General features: G+C 38.6%; 1 protein-coding gene across 3 annotated transcripts in view; it reads left to right on the forward strand.

Moving 5' to 3' along the window:
- Window positions 1-22,135, forward strand: part of SATB2 (SATB homeobox 2) — a 192,176-nt gene extending 170,041 nt beyond the window's left edge. For all 3 annotated transcript variants that reach the window (XM_027124972.1, XM_027124950.1, XM_027124960.1), the window contains exon 11: window positions 20,923-22,135. In XM_027124972.1, coding sequence (XP_026980773.1) covers window positions 20,923-21,384 — 462 coding nt within the window. In that variant the 3' untranslated portion in view covers window positions 21,385-22,135. The remainder of the gene's footprint in view (window positions 1-20,922) is intronic.
- The last annotated feature ends 1,606 nt before the right edge of the window (window positions 22,136-23,741 follow it).

The raw sequence follows: 23,741 nt of genomic DNA on the forward strand, positions 1-23,741 counted from the left end.
GTGAGACATGCCAAAAGCCACTTTATGAAAGAAAGGTTTAGGTGTTTCCATAGCTGAATGGCTGATTGGTATTACAGCTAACTTGATCACTCAGGTATCAGAAATAGTTATATATTTAAACAGCCGTCGTTTCTACTCTTTCCTCTTCATGCTCTCCTTTAGTTTACATTTATTGCTCCATGTTCATGGCATTTGTCTTTGCATTTCTTTCTGTGTGTGGTATACAAGGCTAACTGAAGTACCTGGTTAGATTCATTTTGCAGAATCAGAGCCATGTAACATAACGAGTCCATTACGTTGGGATTCCCTAGTGCCAAACACCCAGCAGATTTGGGTAGAACACAGGGGCAGTTATTTTAACAGAGTTACTTTGTTAGATATGATAAAGTGAACCCTGACAGTGCACTTCAAAATGAGGAGTCGATTATTTTTTCAAAGTACTCTAAACTTAGGGAGCTAAAATCTATGATGTGAATGCTTAAACATATGTGGATATGGAAAGGTCTTTTTATTTCTATTATGATCTAAATGAACAGAATGTGCCAAAGTGAGCATATACTGTTTAAGTGCAATGTATACATGCAAATGGTTTCTTAAATATAGTTTTTCTCATTTCAGTTTTTTGACAATTCATGTCAACAGTGTACTCAAAACTGTGGTACTAGAAGAGCAGAAAGGGAATTGTGGTTGACACATGTCAAATATTTCCATGTAGGTATAATTTAGGAGTATACTTTTGAGAGAAATCCTTATTTGAGTTTGTGCTTCATGTGAAATGAAAGCCTCCCAAAGAGATAAAGCTAAAATAGTCAAACAGTGTGTGTAGTAAGTTAATACAGTCATTTCCTTAGTAATGAAAGGAGAGAAGCAAATTGACGGATTCTTTTGCTTGTAAAACATAATCTGGATCAAATGCATCAGTATGTTCTATCAGTTGATGAGTCTTTGATATATCTTCATTTTAGAACTACTGAGGTACCAGAGGAGAAGTTTTCTTGTCACTTTATTTGCAAGAAATCCACCAATTTATTTTGAGCTCCTAGAATAGATATGCTAGAGATGGCATGCCGTACTTTGATGATCTCTTCATGTTTGCATATGTGAAGCACAGTTGTCCAGTGCACTCTATGAACATGTAATGTCCTCTGTGTTCTATGTCACCATTACTCACGTATAGAACGTGTATGTAATCAGTTCCTATTTTATGTCACATTCATCTGCATTTGCAGCATTTCAAAGACTAGTCTGAAACATCTTGGCACAGATGGGGAAAGCAGAGTTGCTTATAAGTTCCAGAACTACAAAGACACAGATCAAACATATGATATTAATAAATAGCTTGGATGGGGGGAGGGGAAGGATTAAAAATTAGGTTATTTATTTAGAAAGTTGAAACTCTCCATTTGTGATCATTACTCTGTTCTTGAAAGGAAATAGGTGCTGGATTTTGTGTTTTGTTTTTTTGCTCCAATCCTCACGTTTCCCTCCTCCCCCTTCCTCATGTTTTGAATTAAAACCTAAAGACAGACTGAAAGAGTATATATAACTGCAAAAAGGATGTGGTAAATCATGGCAGAAGTTTGTGATCTCACAGACATGGTGGTGTCAGGGGCTGAAGACCAAAGGCGAATCCTTAGCTTCCAGTGGATTTACTTGAAATCCTTCACCCTTGTAGCCTATCATGGATAATAGCATATCATGGATAATTACATTTTTACAAACGGTAGAGAAAATCATTTTGACACACACGTAGTATTTTCTAGCCAGACCAGCTTTTCAATCTTCTACAGCTTTCATGCATTAAGGCTCATTTTTTCTTTGTTTATTTTTAAAATATTATCATTAATAATAGGTTTGTTCTGCGGTCAACCTCTGAGTAGAAGATACTGAGGAAGACCCTTTTTTCCCTATTTGTCCTAAGTCAAACATTCGATACCTTTTCCTTTGTAGCAGTTTGTGTTACTCGTGTTTTTCATTTAAAAAGTTATGGCAACCAAATTTTCATGGAGATTTTTAGGAGTTTTGGTCATTTTTCAGCTTATTGCTATGTGAAACAGAATGAATTGTGTTTAGTGACCAATCACTGGGGGAAAAAAACAACAGAAGAAGAAGTCATAGAAGAAATAGTGTCATTGACTTTGCACTACCATGAGAGGATGTGAATTCCGACCAGGTGAACCTGAAGAAGGCTGTCCCCATTAGCCACTTACCTGCTTCAAAATTCCAGGGCCCAGAAAAAACTGGGGGACAATATTCACTTTCTTAACCCTTTCTGATCAGATGTGGTATTTCATTTTGAAAATGAAATTAATTCCCCTGAGGCCTTTGAAACTTTAATAATACCCAATAAATAAAATCATACCTAATAACTCAACGGTTTCATTTGGCACCATCATCGTCTTCTAGATGTACTGCAACTGCAGAAACATAAATACTTGCAGGCTTCGAAAGCCCAGTTTCTATTTGCTAAATAAACTTAGCTGCTTTAAATTCCTCTGTGTATAGTCATTAATACAATCCACTTTGACAGCATTTAATTAAAGTGCTTTTCTCTATTAAATTCATTAAAAGTTCTCCCCCAACCCCACAATGTGTATAACTGCTTTCCAGATGCTGAGTGGCAGGGACCTGTGAGGCTCACTTTAAATAACTTCTCATTTCTCTTTGCAAATGTTGATTACATACAGTTTAGAAACTGTTAAGTATGACTTAGAAAGAAAGTCAGATTTCAGGACATGCTCATCCCTTCAGCAAGTTCTTAAAAGAAAAAATTAGTTTAACTCATCTGAATAAGCATTTATTATCTGCATAGTCTTCTTATACTGTGTCAACACTCCTAGGCACTTAAGCTGGGAGGTAAAAAGATCCGATTTCCATATCAGAGTTGGCGAATTTGCATTAGTTCTCAGCAGGTCTTGGCCTGAATGCCTTTTCCTGCAGATTCAGGGAGAGTGAGCTGAACAGTCCAGTATTAATAGATTATTGACAGTTTAACGTCTTGGCACCTACTTAGCCCATGAAGTGTAATAACCAGGAAGCTGTCTGATATGAAAGCAGTCAATAGCATTCAATCAAAACCTTTCAGTTAATTGCTGGTTGACCTTAGAGATTTCCTTTAGGCAATGCCGTCTTCGGTTTAGACCAAAAGGACTGTATTTATTTGTAGAGTTTATTCAGAGATGATTATTTAATATCCATTGCTCCAGTATATGTGGTAAAATTTGCCTTTTCTGTGTCTACCACATGAATTGTCTTTTTGGCAGTGCTTTTCACAAATATTCCCTTTACCAGTTCTACTTTGAAAATATCTCATTAAATCTGTTCTCTTCTCAGAAATAGAAAGTTGGGAATCTTGAGGGAACACATGATCAAGTGTTTTAATATGATAATAGAGTTTTTTTTTTTTTCTTTTTCTGCGGTACGCGGGCCTCTCACTGCTGTGGCCTCTCCCGTTGCGGAGCACAGGCTCCGGACGCGCAGGCTCGGCGGCCGTGGCTCACAGGCCCAGCCGCTCAGCGGCACATGGGATCTTCCCGGACCGGGGCACGAACCCGTGTCGCCTACATCGGCAGGCGGACTCTCAACCACTGCGCCACCAGGGAAGCCCAATAATAGAGTTTTGATAGAATTCTTTGCTCAGTCTGGAATTATAATTCCAACGGATAATCTGACAAAGCTAAAAAGTATGCTCTCAATAAGGGTAATTATATAATCCCTTAAAAGCACTGCACCTGAAAACAAAAATGTTCTTTAATGCCAAAATGCTTTTCTGGTCTCTGTAAGTAGAAATGAGATGGCTTATATTTAGTTTCTAGATTCTTTCTTCATGGATTTTTTCCCCCATGGTTTATTTAGTTTTAGTTGAATGTTTCTAAAAACAAATTTTAATAAAATCTAAATAAACTACAAAGGTGGCCAGGAAGCAGCAAAGGCCATTTCTGGCCCTAACTTTAAACCATTGGCCTTACTCGCTTTGGACTGTGTGGTGTTGGAACCACAGTGGTTGACTCAAAGTGGCGGCAGAAATGCATACTTTGAAAATAATTTTGTTACTTTCCTTTCTTTTTGGTTCTTCCCACGCGAGTTAACGTCACTGTTTCTCCTCTAAGGATAGGCATTTAATATTTGTTTTGGAAAAGACCTACAGTGCTTTCCATAGCATTGTGTAGATAGGCAGTGTTCCTTCGCATTTCATTCCATTGAGGGCCATTACTGTCTCAGGCTTTATTGTGCTACCTGTGATCCATTTTTAAGCAAATACATCTAGTTTTTATAATTTTCTCTCATTGTTACTTGTTGTTTTGCCTCCAGCAGCTTTTTTTTTTTGTCATAGGAACTGTCTGCTGCAGACCTTTTGAATTCTCTTGATAGTAGAAATATTTCTGGAGATTGGGGAGGGGGAGAGTGAAGCAAGCTGATGAATATGTCAGTTTTTATCCCTGACAACAGTGACACTCAGAACGCATGTCTCTGAATGTCAGTAATTTTCAGGCAGATAATTGGGGCGGGGGGAGGGGCAGGGGCAGAATTAAAGAACTGCTTGAGCGGCTGTATGGTACTGGTGGCTTGAGCCAAGTGTGTGTGTCTGTGAGTCTAGTAAGTCATTACGAACTAGTGTGATTTAGCCCTTTTCAGTACTAAGTGTATTTTTAAATGAGTGTTGGTGTGAACTGGCCACTTTTTCCCCCCTTACAGCTATTAGACGTTTTCTAATTTTTAAGAAGACTTTTGGTCTATATAATATGGCTATTACCAATACAGAAGTATTCTGGAAGTTTTAGGATAAATTTTAAGTTTCCACTATTCTCTCAAAACACAGTGCCTGACCCTGTGCTAAGTGCTGAGTGTGTGGAGGAGAAAGTAACACAGAATCTATCCCTAAGGAGCTCACAGATTTGTGGAGAGACAGGTGTGTGGACAGATGACCGTAGTACAGCATGTAAGTAAGTACAGAGAAAGAAAAGCACAAAAGATGGGCACATATGCCCAAAACCGAGTGGGCCGGAGGACCCAGAAGGCTTCCAGGAAATAGTGCTGCTAGGGTTCCTTACAGAATTCCTCACTGGAGGAGCTTTCCAGGTAGAGGGGACAGAGGAAGCAAAGGCACTGAGATTAGAGGGGCAAAACAGCATGAGGGTGGGAACTATAGCTTTTAGAACCATTGGAGCACAGCCTGAAAGGCAGGGTTCAGGAGCAAGGATGGAGCAGGGTCACCTGCTGCACTCAGGTCATGGAGCTTTCTTGGATGTGCGAGAGGCCTTGACCCATCCTGAGACCACTGAAGGCCTTTCGCAAGATGCTGTGTTGGCTGTGGCCGGGAGGCCTTTTGCGAAGTAATAGTTACTAATTCAGGCAAGAGATTTTAAAGTCTAAATAACAGCAGTGAGAGAAGAATGGAAAGGGGAAAATTAACCAGCAGCACGTGGGATTGGCTAGATGTGGGGGCTCAGAGGAGGGGGAAGGAGTCAGCGAGAACTCTCAGATCCTAGCTGGGGCAATGTGGGGTCTTGGAACACCAGTCGAGAGCAGTAATGATTAATTCCCTGATAATGTCAGTTGTAAGTGTGTTTGTTTTGTACTGAGTTTTCAGCTATTAAATTAAATCCACCCCTAAGCAGATTCACATTTGGAAGTGTAATGACTTGACAGTTCTAGTTTCTGAGGACGACCTACACAGGATAAGCAAATATGCTTAGAAAAGCCAAGGCAACGTGGCACAGAGACAAAATTGGACTTGCTTGGTGAATCTGAGTAGATAAGGATGCTGCATGACCGGCCTTATGGGAATATAATGGTTCATCGGCAGCTTGGAGACTAGAATCTTCCTTGTGGGAAGAGGAATTGCCAATCCAGTTACTTTGCCCCGGGGAATTAGGAACTGGGATTTCTCTTCCCAGTGACCATCCTTGGTACCCTGGGAGCAAAAGACTTATTTTCTTGAGTAAACCACGGTCTGAGTAAGAGTGCCTGGCCCTGTCTGCTTTTCCTCTCGCACCTGGTGTATTCACCACAAAGTTTAGAAGCAAAAGTTTCTCCATACCTGATTAGTAAGATGATCGATGTGGACAATGTAAAACAGTATCCTCGTACTGAATTAAACGTGGTTTCAAATTTAAAAGAATACTCTAGAATTAACCTTTCGGAAGTTTCACCTCACATGATTTAATTTTTCCATATTCTTTTTTCCTTGAAAGAAAAGAAAACCAAGGAAGCCAGTCTCTGATGAAATTAAATGAAATTGAAAACTAAAGGCTGTGTTTGATAAGCTCTCATTTGACACCTTTTCACTGCTAAGTCACAAGGAATCTCTGTTGACACTTCCTAGAGATCCGTGGCCCTTACCTCATAGTCTGAGGGGAAAACCCTTCCTTGATCATTTGACTCTGTTTACCCAGGTTGGACGTTAGGGAATAATAAACCATAATATGTCCGTGGTGTGGTATTTCTAGATACTTTGTCTTTTACCAGAGTGGTTGATTATAATGCACTGCTTAAGATTTGCTTTCTATAAAAGGAATATTTGTACTTTTATGTGTTTGATTCACACAGTGCAGTTTTCTCAAGTCCTGTTATTAAGTGGTTACATCCAGAAAGCAAAAAATATGCTGAGGTAGTATTTTGTTGGTGAACATCTAATATTTTCACTAACCATAACTGTCAGATTGTTCTGACTTCTGAGTGCCCCAACTGTAAAAATTATACAGAAAAATTATCCCCTATCAAGGGATTCTAAAGAGCCCCATGTGAGACCTCAAACACATGGATTACCTTCTTTCTTCCCCCCACCCCCCTGGTAAAAAATCTAATCCAAACACCCTTTCTCCTTAAATAATTTAAACACTCTTCTTTAAGAAGCTGGAACGCAACATAACTGCAGTGTCACTAGTGCCATTACAATTATGGGGATTTTTCATCTTATACTGAGTCTTGGCTGAGTTGTGTCAGGCAAAATCTCTCTTTTTTGTTCTGGCAAATTTTGACAAAATTGGATATATGTATATTTTTAAATGGTATCCAAAGATAGAAAAAGTAAAAATTCCTTTATTACCCACTCAAAATTAACATTTGGGAGAGGAACTTCTCCATAATGTATTATAATTTTTCTTAACTTGTTTGTCTTCACTTTTAACCATACACTTGAAACATTGAATAGTTTCCTCTGTCATTTTTAGTGTTATTTTTATATTTTAATTGGAAGATGTTTATTCACACTAAAATGAATTTTTGTTCAAAACTTTTAAACAGAATAATTTTTGTATTTTTCCCAATTTTCCACCTAAACAGCAGTAAGGGCATATTTGTTATATGTTAGACTCAGGGGTTTGTGATTTGTGGATCAGAGTTCAATTTTGTGTATGCATTTTCTCATCTGAAGAATAAATACAACAGGACCTATCGCCATTGTGAGATTAGTTTGTTATTTTGTTTTTAAGAAACAAGAAGGCCAAAGGATGGCGAACCACTTGGAATACATACTAATTATAGGATTTGAATGATTAAATTTAACATACAACCCCCAACTCACATCATATAATCTGTATGTAAATCAGGAAGAATGATGTTTTAGTTCAATGAAGCTTATATAATTTATTGAGATCCTATGACTTAAAGTGTACACATTCTTTCCCCCATATCATCTTTGTTTCTAAGTCATTCTTTACCAAATAGGTGTTTTCAAGTTATTTTTGTCATTGGATTTCTAAATAGTAAGAGATTTCTAAGTGGTTTGAATTTTGACTCTAGTGCTTTACCTCAGGAATCATTATTTTAAGTCTTCGTTGATGCAGTTCTTGGCTGCCTACATGATATCTGTTCTTGTAGAATATATATATTCTCTACCTCCTTTAACTTAACATGTTTTCACTTAAAAGGAATTGAAACTCTGCTCTAGTTAAACTTGTTGGATGCAATTTATTTATCTGAAGCAGTTTCTGTACAAGCATAACTCAGAGATATTGCCAGTTCAGTTTCAGACCACCACAACAAAGCAAGCCAGTGTATATGAAAATGATGTTTACACTATACTGTAGTCTGTTAGTTGTGTGGGAGCATTTTGTCTTAAAAAGAAAAAAAGCAATGTATATACCTTAATTTAAAAATACTTTACTGCTAAAAAAATGCTACCCATCATCTGACAATGTGGGGTTGCCACAAACATTCAATCTGTAAAAAACGCAATATCTGAGAAGTACAATAAAGCAGAGCTCAATAATGTATTCTATTCTTTTAAGCTTACCTTGAATCTGTTTTAAAAAGGCAAATTTCAGAGCTTACTGGGTCATGCATGTATCACTGGCATTTGATGAAGTTGTTTTCATTTGGTTTACATTTTTACTTCACTTGAGAATTATTTAGCCAACTAGATTAACTGTTTAAGAATTCTAATGGATCATTCTTATCCTGAACCTTTGCACATCTTTCTCTCTTGCCCTTTTGCCATTGATGAAGTGTCATGAATTTCCACGTTGGTTCTTTTAATACCATTATGAATTCCAGGTACGTATATCATCCTAACGTTTTACACTCTTCATTATCTTTAACTTAACTTTAACTTGATGTAGGAGCTCTTCTTTCATCCATGCTGGTGCAAAAGCCACTCTTTTCTCAACTATACCAATGAAACAAGTCATGCAGTCATTTAGAAATCTGAATCCCAGAGGTAACTGTCAGCTCTGGTCATGTTACTCTTTACTCATTTTAACTCAAATATAAGGTCTTTAAAGACACTTTAATATTATCTGTACCTTGAATCTGATCTTCAAAAGATAGGCCTTCTCTATTCGTTTTGAGGCAAAGTTTTGTGTTTTGGGACGACATTGTGAAAGGTGGTGGAGGTGTATGGAAACAGGAGGAAATGGATGCTCATGGGTGTCAGGCAAATGGGATTGGGGTAGGTGGGCTGGGAGATGGTTTCTCCCAGGAAGAAGGACACATGGTTGTGGCCTGGACTTTCCTGAAGAGTCTGCTCTTCCTGAATTCTCCCATGAATTCTGTTATGTTTGTGGAATGATTTTGGTCACGTTAGGTCCTAAATGGGCAAATAAACCTATATATCCTATGACGCTGATGAAGGGAAAGTTATAATTGCCATTAGGTTCAATATATGTCTATGTTTTATCTCTCTTACATTCTAATAGAAGAGAGAATTGTTTTTTATGTATCATGGAGTCTATTTGATTGAAATATGGCTACTCATCTTGACCCTGCTTAATTTGCTATCAGCTCATCTCCTTATATTGGAAAAGCAGCTCACCCAGCTAGCTACCTCTTCAGGGTTTACAGATTCTGGCCACTCCCCAAAGTCAGATTGATGACTATGACACATTTTTTAACCCAAGCCATATCGAAGTCGTTGGTATAGTTGTTCTCAATTTGTTACCAAAGAGGAAATGATATAAGCCAAAGGCTGTTTTAAGAAGCTTCCTCTAAACCCCCAAGTTTATTTTAACAGATTATTGTGTCACAGTGTTTTTATGCTTTTATCTTTGGCCAAAGTGTTTATTTTGAGAAACAATTATTAAACTGCATTAAAAACATACACGATGTTCCAATACCATCTTGGTTACAATATTAGAGGAAACTCAGACTAAGGCTGGATGAAATTGAACACATATTTCCATGTTAGACTTCCTACCGTTTTGCTTGTTTGTATTGATTTCTCTCGACATGGTCTTCTTTTATTGAACTCTACTCTTTTTTTTTTTTTTTTTTTTGGTTCTTATTCTCTCCCCCGACCCCCAACCCCCAACCCCCTTCCCATAGCTGTATGTGCTAAGAGCAATTGTAAAAGGAGACCAACTTATATTAAACCTGCCTGGAGTCAAAATGTAATCTAACACCTGTAGTCCGCAATTTGTCATCACTTCATGGATACTTTTTTTTTTTTAATAACAGATTTCCTGAGTTTTGACCTTAGGATACTGTATAATCCAAAAAAAAGCAACAAAACTAAACCACGGTTTTTAATAAGTCTTATAACGTTAGGATGTGAAATTAGAACCATAAGAGCCAACTCAAGTAACATCATTTGAAGTTAGAAATAGTGCTGAGTTGTGTACCTAGGCTGATATGTTTTGCCTGTGAAAATGTCTCAGAGATAAAGTCAAGAGGCAAATCGTAATGCATGTGTACTTTCTCCTACACTCATTCTTTCAGACTTTCCTAGGTGACTGAGATCAAGTAAGGATGTTATTAACTGTAAGGTCCATTTTGTATTTTATAGTAAAGTGCTTGGTTTTCATTAGGGGAAAGACAAGGCTATATATTCAAAGTGATTCATGTGGTACAGAGTTTTCAAACTTTTTGGTGTCAGGGTCCCCTTTCATTCTTACTATTAAGGACTCCAAAAATGTGCATATCTATCAATATTTACCATATTAGAAATTAGTTCTGAGAAATCTTTTAAATGTTTGTCTGAAAATAATTGTAAATAATATTTACATGTAAATGATATATTTTTATGAAGATAACTATCTCCAAAACAAAAAAAAAATAAGTAGAGTCCCATTGTTTTACATATATATTTGCAAATACTTTTAATGTCTGACTTAATGGAAGACAACTGGATTCTCATAATTGCTTCTCATTCATTCTGATACAAAGTGTAGTTTTGGTTGAAGTAAATGAAGGAAATCAACCGTCACACAGACATGCAATTAGAAAAGGAAGGGATATTTTAATAGCCTTCCCAGGAAATTATGATCATTCTTCTTCTATACAAAACTCTACAAGTGGTAGTTTCTTAAAGGTTGGCTGCAGAGTAGAATCTAAAATCCTATCAGTGAACTTTCATACTTTTTCACATTATAATTCATTGGTCTGCCTTGCACTTTGAATGGGTCTTTTACCTATTCATAATTTTATAATATCATGCAGTGCTCATTTAGAAAATATTGATATATGGAGTTATTCAGATCTTCTAAATGTTGACACATTTCATTGTATGACATATTTTTTAAAATTTCTTAAATCACCGCCAGTATCATCAGGGAAGTCTTTAAGTATTAGGGAACTGCTAAGCTTTTAGGGAAGCTACAAGTTTTCCAAAATTCTGGTTTTTGCTTGAAAGGTAAAATTTAATCATTGGCAACAAATACTACCAGGTTTTTGGTTTTTTTTTTTTTTTTAATTGATAGGTTTACTTTATTTTTAAGAAAATATCTGCCACATACCCAAGTCTGAATAATCATAGTTTGCCTGTTGGTTCCTTCAAGTAAAAATGATATTTATTCCAAGACAAAGGTGCTAGTTCAGCTGTCAGCTCATACCATCTCACAAATGCTCTTTCTCATGAGAAGCATCTTAACTTCAGTATGCCACAGAAGTGCATGATGTGTATTTCCCAGTTCCTCACACAGACTATTAAAATGAAGTATACTCAAGAGTTGAGATTTAACATAATTAATACCACATTACTGCTTCATCAGGATATTCTTAAATGAAAGTTGCATGTTTACTGTGTGTATGTGGCAGTGAAGAACACAACTACTGGTGAAGTTTGGTGCCACTGACTTGACTTATGCTAACAGGCCAGCAGTTTCCCCACCATTGCTTTTGTACCATCAGTACAAGTTTTATCACCGTCAAAGAGGCAACTAATGTCTCAGTTTTGCTATGAAAATAGTTTTGATTCATGGACCTCTCTGTGGGGATATCGGGATTCCCCCAGGGGACCGTGGATCACATGTCTAGAACCGATAAAGGAGGTCATCTTAAGAGGATCCCAGGTTGTGCATATAGAAGGTGTCACCCTGAAAGGAATTATGATTATGAGGTGTAATTCCATGTGACAGATGCTTTAGCGGCAACTTCCACGTGCTAGGTGCCATGTGGAAGAACTAAGATGTGTGCAGTATATGAATGAAAGAAATAAGACAGCTTATTGGTGGACTTTCTCCTTTGTAGATCTGTAGATTTTTGGAGTGAAAAGACACACAGATCTCTGAATTTGTTGCTAATTTTCATAACAAGTGTAGTTACAGAAAACTACGTGAGGCATTATACTGCTGATTCTTAAAACGTCCTCTCATTTTTTAATGACAGAAACTACTTCCGGAAACCTTACTTATGACAAGAACTCTGCTAAGTACTTAGCATGCATTATCTCACTTAATCCTCATAAAACTACAAGGAAGATTTTACAGATTAACAAACGCTGTGGCTCTGAGAAAGAAACTTGCTCACAGCTGCAAGGCTAGTAAGCATATGTGCTTTGGGGGATAAAGATTGGATTCAAAACGAGAACTTTGTGACCTCACAACTCCTGCTAACAAGGTTTATGTAAAAGCAATCTTAAGGATTATGTGATGCCCTGGAATTGTTTTTAACACAAAAAAAAATGGTTAAAAATATATATATACATATATATATATTTGCTCTCAGATACCTGCTAGATGTAAGTTCCTATAATGAGTGACAGTTTCTTTACTTTTAAAACATAGTTTTGCTACAAACGAATAATAGAAAGAAAAAACAATACGTTGTACAGAACAAAAATAGTAACTGGTCTGCAATTAAAGAAAGAGAGAATATGGAATTAATCCAGTGCAGCAGAACAAAGATGTACTGAGCACTTATGTGTGCCAATATGTAGCTTATAGTCCAATAATGAGATAGATGTATAATAGTTCTATTAATTATTAATTACTAATGCTAAATTCTCCCCACTGAGGTTTTGAGCTAAAATTAACAGTCTTAAGTGCTGATTTTGAAAAAAAGGGAAAACTAGGGGGTAGAGCTAGGTTGCTGAAACTTAAGACAAATATCTCAGTTATATGGTATTTTACATATAGTATATTTTAAAAATAGCAGCACTTATTCATTTAACAAATTCTAATTGAGTTATGCATGAGGGCTTTCCAGTTGTGCTAACCAATTGTTCTCATTGCCTGGTAAATATATTTTCTCAGGATTTTTAGTGGAAGAATGCTTTCCTTCTTCGGGTCAACTATATTACATTCTGTTATTTTAGATGAGGTAAAATTAAACAAGTAAAAATAATTCTGATATTAACTCAAATGCAGTTAGAAGTCATCTCCTGTTGATGCACATCACCACGTAGGACCTGAAGCTCTGGTGAGGCTCACTCCTGTGGGTGAGGCTTGTCAGAGAGAGGGGGATGTGGCCACCTGGGAGCCAATTTTAACCTATTACCTATTACCGCACTGGATCAGCCACCCTATACAGTCACCTCCTTAATAATTTCTCATTTTCTCTATATAAAAAAGACCACAAAGTCTCGGCATATTATAAGTAATCCAGTTCACCCCATAATGATACAGTGAATTATATACTTTCCTAAACTTAATCATTTAGGATCTCACTTCCTTCCCTGCAGGCAAAAGCCATTATTTTTTACACATGGCTTCCAGCTGGTTTTCATTGAGGCCTTCAAAATCTATTTGAACACTGAGTGGTTTAAGAAGAGCTGCTTTATCTTTCTTAGTCAGCTTTTGTCACAGTACCATTTTGTCCTTGTGTTTTTAAACTTTTCAGTTTCAAAGGCAGAAAAACAACATATATCCTTATTACGATTGTGTTTTGTCACTGGGCAAGAAGGTGTTGGGTTTTATTTAGAAGTTGATATCTCTTTTGAATACATTTACAACCTTTCTTTCTTCATCGCCATCTCCATGTTCATTTATACACGTGTATGTCATATTTCAGCCTGATGAGATTTTAGTGAATAAATAGGAAGGCAAGACTTATTAAACTTTTAAGTTTCTATTTGATTATGTCTTACCCATAACTTGTTCATCAACAGCCAACTGTTGGAGACAGGACTCCTTACTAGAAAGCTTTGTAAATTAATAGGTCCAGTTACTATAGATACTCCATAAATATCTGATAAATGGATTTTTTTTTTTTACTCAACCCGAGGTCGATGGTTTTAAACATAATTTCTTTTAGACATGATAAGCACTTCTGATGAAGAAGGCAGCCATCAGTTAAATGTAAGTTTACCATTCTCTCTTTTTTTCCCCAATTTATTTATTTATTTTGGCTACACCGGGTCTTCGTTGCTGCGAGCAGGCTTTCTCTACTTGCGGCGAGTGGGAGCTACTCTTCGTTGCAGTGCATGGGCTTCTCATTGCGGTGGCTTCTCCTGTTGCGGGGCACGGGTTCTAGGCAAGAGGGCTTCAGTAGTTGTGGCACGCGGGCTCAGTAGTTGTGGCTCACCGGCTCTAGAGCGCAGAGTCACTAGTTGTGGCGCACGGGCGTAGTTGCTCCGTGGCATGTGGGATCTTCCCGGACCAGGGCTTGAACCTATGTTCCCTGCATTGGCAGGCGGATTCTTAACCACTGAGCCACCGGGGAAGTCCCCGTTCTCTTGAGGATAGAAGTGCCGATACATCCTTCTGGTTGTTTTTATGATAGTGTTGCTATTTGTGATACTATGTTGAAAGTCCAGTAATATATTGATATTATGAGCTGAGTATTTCTTACTTAGTGTGTGGATACATGAATATTTCTCTTCTCTCTAGTATTAGTGGTTGTTTTTCAAGTCCTGCTGTGTTTGGGGCTAGATCAGAGGACATGACTGCAGGTCACAGTAAGGGTAGACCTTACTGACAGTAGAATGCCAAGGCCCTGCTGCTCTGGCTCCGGCCCTGGCAGCCCCTCAGTTGTCATTTCTCTCTAGCGGAGGGCTGTCCGAGCTATTCCTGTGATGGCAGTGCTGGTGGCAATGTGCTGTATCTGTGCTGTCTAGTATGGTATTGCACAGGGTGGTTATCTAGCACTGGAAATGTGGCTCGTGTGACTGAGGGAACTCAGTTTTTTCTTTTTTTTAGTTTTAATGAATTTAGATGTCAGTAGCCGTATGTGGCTAGTATCTGTTGTACTGGGTGGCACGGCTCTAACATGCTGCCTTCCTTGCAGTTCTTCAAATATACCAAGTGTACTCCTGCCTCCCTGCCTTTTCACTTGCTGTTTCCCTTGGTCTGCTTTGCTCTTTTTCATGGTTTGGTCCTCACTTCCTTCAGGCCTCTGCTCAACTCCTACCTCCTTAGGGAGCCTTCCTTGAACCACCGAATCTAAAATAACTTCCTCTGCCCCCAGTTCTCCTCCTTATGCTTGGCTCTATTTTTGCTTATAGTATTTATTACTACCTGATATCTTATTTATGGTCTGTCTCCTCTACTCTAGAGCCTCTGTTCAATTTTCTTATGTGATCTTGTGCACAGAAGACAGGAGAACATAATGTTTAAGGGCACGGGATTTAAAATCAGATATGTTTTAGATATCCAATCCTGCTAATTAGAAGCTATGAGGCCTCACACAAATTACCTATACTCTCTGAACCACAATTTTCTCATCATAAATGGAGTAAAAATGCTTACTCCAGTATTACTGTGAAAAGAAAATATATTTTTAGCAGTTAGGCCAGTGTTAGGCTCATAATAAACTTTACATGAATGCCAGCACCTATTATTAATATTAATAGTATTATCATTATTGTTGAAGCCACCTTGATATTTCACTGCTGCAAACCCTAAGAAACTAACAATAGAAGCTACAAAAAAAGAAAGAGGCTTTTAAATAAACCTTTTAAAACTCTCTTTGTAGAAATTATCAATATCAGAAATGAATTGCCGACCAGATTAATTTAAGTTCAGTTGTGATGGAGAAAAATCCAAACCAAAATGAGATAGGATGAATTGTCAGGCTTCAGTTTGCAAAGGTCAAGAGGAAAGGGATGGATAGCTATCTTTACAGAATGATATATTCTGTTATTTGGGAAAGTCATGTGAAGAGAGATGAGAGACTTTAGGAATAGAAAGGTCAACTGCTAGGCCCCTTTTGAAAAAGGGGAAAAAGGATGAGTCTGGAAAGTGTGCAGACTTGGGCAGATTTACATAAATATCTGGGTAGCTGCTCCATTATACTTAACCTTTTTTTAAAAAAATACCAGAAAACAATAATCTGGGCTTGGGAAGAACTTGTTAGGAAAGAGCCTATCTCTGTTCAGATGACAGGGCATCCTCTGTCTTGGTTGCAGTAATTGTAAATTTTGTGGTTTCAAAGAGTCAATCAGCCAGAAATGTATGCGTGAACTGTCAGATGAGCTGAGGAACAGGATGGCGTGTAGTCCATCCAGCGGGAATCAATGACATGACCTCAGGCCGGAGTTACTCAGGGTACTGGCTGGGGACAGGGACCAAACTTGAGTCATTCTAGTTAACAAACAACGAGTTTCAAACATCTCTGAGAAGTTCAGACAGAAAAACTAAAATTCACTTAAGTGGGTGTTCAGAAACCTGTCCTATGAAGACGAGACTAAAAGAGTTGGCATTAGTTAGTCAAGATGTGGGAAAGTGCAGAAAAGGTGACTTGATCCCGCTGTTTAGATGGAGGGTTTGGGGAGAGCATTTGGACTGATTTCCCCGCCTGGGGAATACCACATCGTAAGCAGTAGGCTCTGCTCTGTTTTTGTTCAGAGTATTCACACCACTGGAAGAAGCACTACACGACAGTAAGAAGAATTTCCTGATTGTTTGTCATAATAATAAGCTACTGCAGGTGGCTAGTGAGGAAATGTATGCAGTTCTTTTTTTTTTTTTTTTTTGCGGTACGCAGGCCTCTCACTGTTGCGGCTCCTCCCATTGCGGAGCGCAGGCTCTGGACGCGCAGGCTCAGCGGCCATGGCTCACGGGCCCAGCCGCTCCGCGGCATGTGGGATCTTCCCGGACCGGGGCACGAACCCGCGTCCCCTGCATCGACAGGCGGACTCTCAACCACTGCACCACCAGGGAAGCCCTGTAGGCAGTTCTTTTTGCTAAAAATTATAGAAGACAATAAATAACTCTCTGCCTGGAGTAATCAGAACATTTCAGGGGAATGAAGATAGTTGGGACAGAGTAACTTGGGGACTCTTTTCACCTCAGATGTTATGAATATTACACTCCTTCCTATCTGCTTGAAGATACCAGAAATATTATTTAACCTTCTTCATGCAAATATTGTCATGGCTCCCAATATAGAGCATCGTCTGACCTGACACAGGATATCTCACTTTGTAGATCATTTCCATTGCTGCTAGCTCTCTGAGAAACATCTTCCTCTCCTCTGATGGCAGCCACATTGTCATTGTTCCGTGGAAACCTACTATCTTAGACTGACAGCGCTCTGTGTTTAAAATTTCCAATTTTGAGGGTGTTCCTGAGATGCTCCATGTTTCTAGGTTGTTCTGGATCCAAGTAGCACCTTCACAAGGAACTGTGAGGACTAAATGAGTTAATCGATGTAAAGTTCTTAAAACTGTCTGGCACAGAGTAAGCGCTCAGTAAGTGGTGGCTACTATGATTATTGTCTCTCCATTTCATGTGTGGCTTCTCTGTATCTGTGTGTTACTACTGCTAGGTTCAAAGTTAGAAGGGGGGTGAAATAGGCCAATTGGTGGGACCTCAGGAGAAGAACGAACCCTATCGTGCAGAAAGATTATAGTAACTTCAAAGTATAGTTTTGGAAAATCTCTTTAAATCTAACCAATGCACAATGGAAAACCCCTAAAGAACCAATCTAATTATTTAATTAAGTGGAACCGTTATGCTGACTTTTACTACAGAAGGCAAGCATAATTTTAAAAATGGGGCATTTTAATTCTCTTTTGTTTTCCAATTATCGCAATTGCTCTAAAAGGGGGTCCTTGTGCTTGCGTATACATGTTGTGTGGGTACATATTCCTATGTAATTTCAGTCTCTCTCCTTCTTACTGACCCCCCCCCAAAATAATCTTCACCTGTTGATGTAGAGGTTCATGTATTACAGTGCTCAAGCTGCCCAGATTACAATCTTACAACCTCAGAGCAAATACCTTCCTGCCATCAAAGCTGCCATGAGCAGTGTGGGTCCACCGTGCAGATCTCCTCTCCTTGCCAGCTATAATTAGGATGTTGAAGTAATGGAGCTCTCACTTTTTTGCTGATGCCTGCTTACCACAGCAGACCACATGCGTTTACTCTTAGTTGAAAGGGGTAAAGAAATGTCAAGAACATTCATTTTAATTGGTCGACACTATATGGACCTTCAGTGCCACTGTTTATGGTCTTCTGTTTTAGATTTCTTTCTGCCACCAGCCATCAGCTTATTATAATGGGTATTCTTATTTGCATTTGATTATCCTTTTATTGTTATTTTGATTGTTACTTGTTATGAATTATTATTTTAAAAGTTTAATCCTCTTCTGTTACCTAAGTAACAATGTCATCTGCCCTAATATCTATTAAATTCTACAGAAAAGACTGACATTTTCACATCGGTAAGAAATTAGTTTTTCATCAGGTAGTCTCTGAGACTAGGATAAATGGCAGAGATTGTTTTCTTAAATGCTTGCTTTGATGTTGATGTTTTGTAGTTTAAAAAAAATTTGTCATCTGGGTAGTGTGTGGTGGTGCTGGTAGTGGTGGTACCAATGTTTCTCTCGTGTAACTAGACACGTTTTCTTCTTCATTGACTGGACTGAGTTCCCCCTGAACTTTGGAAAATGTTTAATTTGTTACTCTAACATGGAAAACACCACCTAAAATAGGAGAGAATGGTATAAGAGAAACATGTGTTTTTTTAAAAAGTGAACTCACTATTCTTAAAGGTCTTGGGAACTTCCAGGATGTTAGACACTGATCTGAGTGGAGGAAATTCGGTCTTTGCCTTTGGAGTTGACATAATACTTTCTAATGGGAACCTTTCGCTGTTATAGCACTGCCGCTGATGTTGCAAGGTGTGAGCAGCAGCTGAGTTCCTCTTCAGGGTCCCATGCGCCCTCTCCAGGAAGTCCTTCTCACATAGGCCTCTGAGGGGGACAGGGGCGAGTTGTTTGGACAATCTCCTCTGTATTGCTTTCTCTTTCTTTAGTCAGATTGAAAAAGTTCATAAATATTAAAATGGGAAACTTTTCCATGCAGAGATGACGCTGAAGAAGCAGTTATGAGGATCAAGAATAAGCTTGCCTAACTAGTGTCAAATGACAAAACTAAACCAATGTAGTAATCAGTGTGATGTCCTTTATTCAAGGGGAACAATCCATGGGTTGTAGGGGGTACAGTTCCTCACAAGCAGTGGAACACTCTTCCAGAGGGATTTTGGGCCAGTTTTATAGAGCATTAGAAGTGGCGACACAGAAAACAGGGCATGATTGTCTGGGGTTGCATATCTGACCTTATTTAGAAAGATCAGAGAGCGAAGAAGTGAGTATGGAGCCCAGAGCTGGCGTTGCATTTGGGGATTTGCTGACAGGACACTGTGTTTCTGGTCAAGCAGAGCATTTATAGCAACATGAAAGTTCAATCTGCTGATGTGGCACCCCAGGCAGGAGTGGCTCCAACTTGGATCTAGTATTTAAATACTAGAGGTTTTTGTTTCGGTTTTGTTTTGTTTTCTAATGAGTGGGGAATAGGTAGAAATGAAAGAGAAATTTAAATTAATTACAACTAGAAAACCTTGACATGAAGGATAACAAAAAAAAAAAAGGAAGTGGATTGCAGAACAAAGGATGAATAGTTTGTTCTCTAGCCTCTGCTGGACTGGTGGCTGGGATTCCTGGTTTTCACCCAGGCTACCCAGGTTCAATTCCTGGGCAGGGAACCAAAATCTTGCTTCAAGCCACCACTCACTGCTGTCTCCTTGACATCAGTAATACTGAGGAGGTCCATTTATATGAGTGTAATCTAGTCATTTAAAGGGCATAATTTAATAAAAAATTATGTCTTTTAATTAATTTGGAAGTTTTTATATTTTTAAAAAACATTCTTGTTTAAGGATTAAGATCAGGGCTAAAAGAAAATAAACAAAAGTTGTTCTTAATTTTATGGAGAATTGATTTTCTGACTCAAATACTTATTCCACTGTTATACTCTAAGAGTAATTATGAGGCTGATATAATAATGACTATCATTTATAGGATGTTTGCCCTAAGCCAGAGGTGAACAAACTCTGGCCCATGGACCAAATCCAGTCTGCCACCTGTTTTGTTTTTTTAAAATTAATTAATTTATTTATTTGGCACGTTGGGTCTTAGTTGTGGCACGCAGGATCTTTCATTGCGGCGCATGGGCTTCTCTCTAGTTGTGGCGTGTGGATTTTTCTCTCTCTAGTTGTGGCACTTGGGCTTAGTTGCCTTGCAGCATGTGGGATCTTAGTTCCCAGACCAGGGATTGAACCCGAGTCCCCTGCATTGGAAGGCAGATTCTTTACCACTGGACCACCAGGGAAGTCCCTGCTACCTGTTTTTATAAATAAAGTTTATTGGAACATAGCCATGCTCATTTGTTTATGCTCACACTATAGAGATGAGGCATCACAACAGAGACGGTATGGCCCTGCTAAGGCTAAAATATTTCCTATTTGGCCCTTTGCTGAAAAAGTTTGTCAACCTCTGGTTTAAGGCAAGCACTGTTCTTTACATGCATTGTGTCATTTAATCCTTCCAACATCCCTAGGAAGTCAGTGTCTTATCTTTCTTTCATAGATGATGAAATTGAGGCTTAAAGATGTTTAGTGTCTTGCACAAGGACACCCAGCTAAGGGGAAGAGTCTGGACGTGAGCCCATGTGATCTCATTTGTAGAGCCTGCACTTTTCGTCTGGGTCCGGTTTCTTTGTCATTGGGCTTCAGAGAGGTAGCACACCACGCTAGTTAACAGCAAGGCCCTGGAGCCAGATCCTTTGAATTCGAATGACCTTTGGCAACAAATGACTTAACTTCTTTGTGCCTCAGAATGGAAACATTACTATTATTAACCTCTTGCTTTGTAGAGGAGATTCTGAATCTCCAGAAATTCTTTTAAGTTTTCAGAAGACCTGAACTTACCATGACTACAGCATCACTACAGTGCTAGCTAGACAACACCTATTTCACTGGGCTGATGGCTTTTGAAAGGTGAGATTGTGAATCACATGTTAATTTTGTTTAAATTTTAATTTTCAGGTCCTGCACAGACAGCAGTCTCAGCCAGCCAAGGAGAGCTCCCCTCCCAGAGAAGAAGCACCTCCCCCGCCTCCTCCGACTGAAGACAGTTGCACCAAAAAGCCTCGGTCTCGCACAAAGATCTCTTTGGAAGCCCTAGGCATCCTCCAGAGCTTCATCCATGACGTGGGCCTGTACCCTGACCAGGAAGCCATCCACACTCTTTCTGCTCAGCTGGATCTCCCCAAACACACCATCATCAAGTTCTTCCAGAACCAGCGGTACCACGTGAAGCATCATGGGAAACTCAAGGAACACCTGGGCTCGGTGGTGGACGTGGCCGAGTATAAGGACGAGGAGCTGCTGACGGAGTCGGAGGAGAATGACAGCGAGGAAGGCTCGGAGGAGATGTACAAAGTGGAGGCGGAGGAGGAGAGTGCGGAGAAAAGCAAGGCGGTGCCTGCTGAAATTGACCAGAGATAATGTGAACTGCCACCAGGCAAAGCAATACATCGGTCCAAGGATTTTCTGTTTTAGTTTCTTTAAAAACTTTTTTTGTTGTTGCTTTATTTTATTTTTGTCTTTTTCTTGGTCTGTTTTGTTTTCCTTACCTTTTTTTTGACATTTCTCTGTTGCACAGGATACACCTGTAGACTGAATAAGTTCAGTATTTCTGAATCAGACATCGCCTTGGCAAAGACACTAAAGTGTTACGCTTTACAATGGACTGGATCGTAGTCATTATAATCACAGGAGACTCTGCCTTCATTATCCTTGCACTTATGGAAGAGACACCAGGCAAGTTCCAGGATGAAAAGACCTATGAAATAAATGAAGGAAGCTACAAGTGTGTGTGTATATGTATATGTATATATCTATATATTTACATATATATATTAAATTGCATGGGACAGAGAACTTTACAATCCGAAAGAATAGACTGTGAAATGAGTTCTTAAAGAAGAGACTTGTTTATGTATTAAAAAAACCACTTCACAGTGAGTCGCTTTGGCTTTTTGATAAACTGCGGCCTGCTCTCAGGGTGGGGTGACTATTTTTGAATTCCTATTTATTTTCTGTGTTTGTCCCTGATTTTTTTTTTTTTTTTTAATTCTATGGCTTCCTATCTGGCAGCTTGATGGGTAATTTTTGAGGTATGTATTTAACAAAACAAATCAACACTGCCAAAAAAAAAAAAAAAAGAAAGGAAGAAAGAAAGAAGAAGAAAGTAAAGTGAAAAAAAAATCAGGGCACCTTAAAATGATACCAGTCAAATTAATCTTAAAGACACAATGCACACTTAAAATGACTCGCATTCCGTTATTCAACTTGTCGTTACTGTAGTGAACAGATGCGTTTCTGTGGACTTCCAAATGAGTAAAGCTGAAATTCAGTACAGAGAAAACTTGTCCATTAGTGCAGTCTCGATAAAATGACATACTGATGTCAGACAAATGGAATTCACAGTATGAGCCACATTTTATTGTGAAATTTATTTACCTGCTTGTGGCTTCAGATCTTAAAATTAGTAAGCCTGCTCATTTAAAACTTGTTTATTGTTGCTGTTTTCTTTTTCTTTTTTTTTAAAATAGAAAATAGTTCAGTGTAATATTAAGTTAGAAAAGAAGTTGCTGCCCAGTTAAAGGGGCTCCCTCTCAAATAAATCTCCATGCCTTCATCTCCCGAAAGACGTTTCTCATTTCTGTTTCACTTTGGGCTTCCTCTTTGTACGTATTCCATGCACCTAACCAGACGTTTTTAGTCCTTGCTCTCACGCACCTCATCCCTTCCCTACTATGGGGGCAGCCCTAGCAAGAACCTGTTTTTGAATCATTGTGCAGCTCCAGGCAATAGAGTAAGCAAAGCAATTTCAGTGGAATCACCTACTCCTCATAAATGGAAACATTTTCCCAGTTACCTACATAGCAGTTACCTTACATAAAGCAGAACTAATGCCGACTGGCTATTTAGTGGAATGAGCATTAAAGCTGCAATCTACTATAGTCCTCCCCCGCCTCTAGCTTCCCATCAGAAACCATTACTTCCCACTTCTACTTCTAGTCATTGCAAGAGGAGACCTCACCTTCAGGACTGGCCAAGTGAAACTAATCTCATGCTTCAAGGTGGCCGTCAAACAGTCCCACACGGTTGGATTTTTTTTTAGAGTTGTGCTCTCATGCAGCCTTTTCAAAGACCTCATGCAATATCACTTTGAAAGTTATTTTCTGTTTACTACACAAACATTGTAATATAACTGTTAATACTATTTATATATTTGAAAGGTATAAAAGGTCGGAGTTAAAAAAAAAAAGCAAACCTCTATGTGTAGATATTAACTCAGAACTTACAATATACAGGGAGAAGACATGTTGCAATACAAGCTAATTCTAGCTGCTCAGTAACCTCTGGAGTTTTTAAAGGGACATTTTCCTGTACTTTTTCAAATAATGATGTTTAAAAAATTATCTTGACATGAGCGTCATATACCTTTGCAAAAGGATGGTTGTTTGCAGTCAAGCCCTGGGCCCATCCTTCCTATTTCTGTAGTGCTGCAGCTTTAATCAGAAAGTCCGTGGTTGCTGCTTCCTAATATCCGAGTTACTCTTTTCCAAATTGTCTTCTTACACTGTTGCTGAAGGTCACTCTGTACACGTAATGGAAACTGATTTTGCCAAGCTCTTACAAGGTGGTTCATCTATCGATGGCATCCGCATTTGGTATCTTTTACACTTCAACCAAAAATTTATTAGGTATTTTTCAATGCTAAGTCTTGCCTTTTATTTTTTAATTTCACTGCCAAGTTTGCAGTGGTTCTAAGTGAATCTGTGGGCATTTTAGCC

Source organism: Aethalodelphis obliquidens, unplaced genomic scaffold (assembly GCF_003676395.1).
Source record: "Aethalodelphis obliquidens isolate GAN/ISIS:26980383/991018 unplaced genomic scaffold, ASM367639v1 scaffold2, whole genome shotgun sequence".
NCBI lineage: Eukaryota > Metazoa > Chordata > Mammalia > Artiodactyla > Delphinidae > Aethalodelphis > Aethalodelphis obliquidens.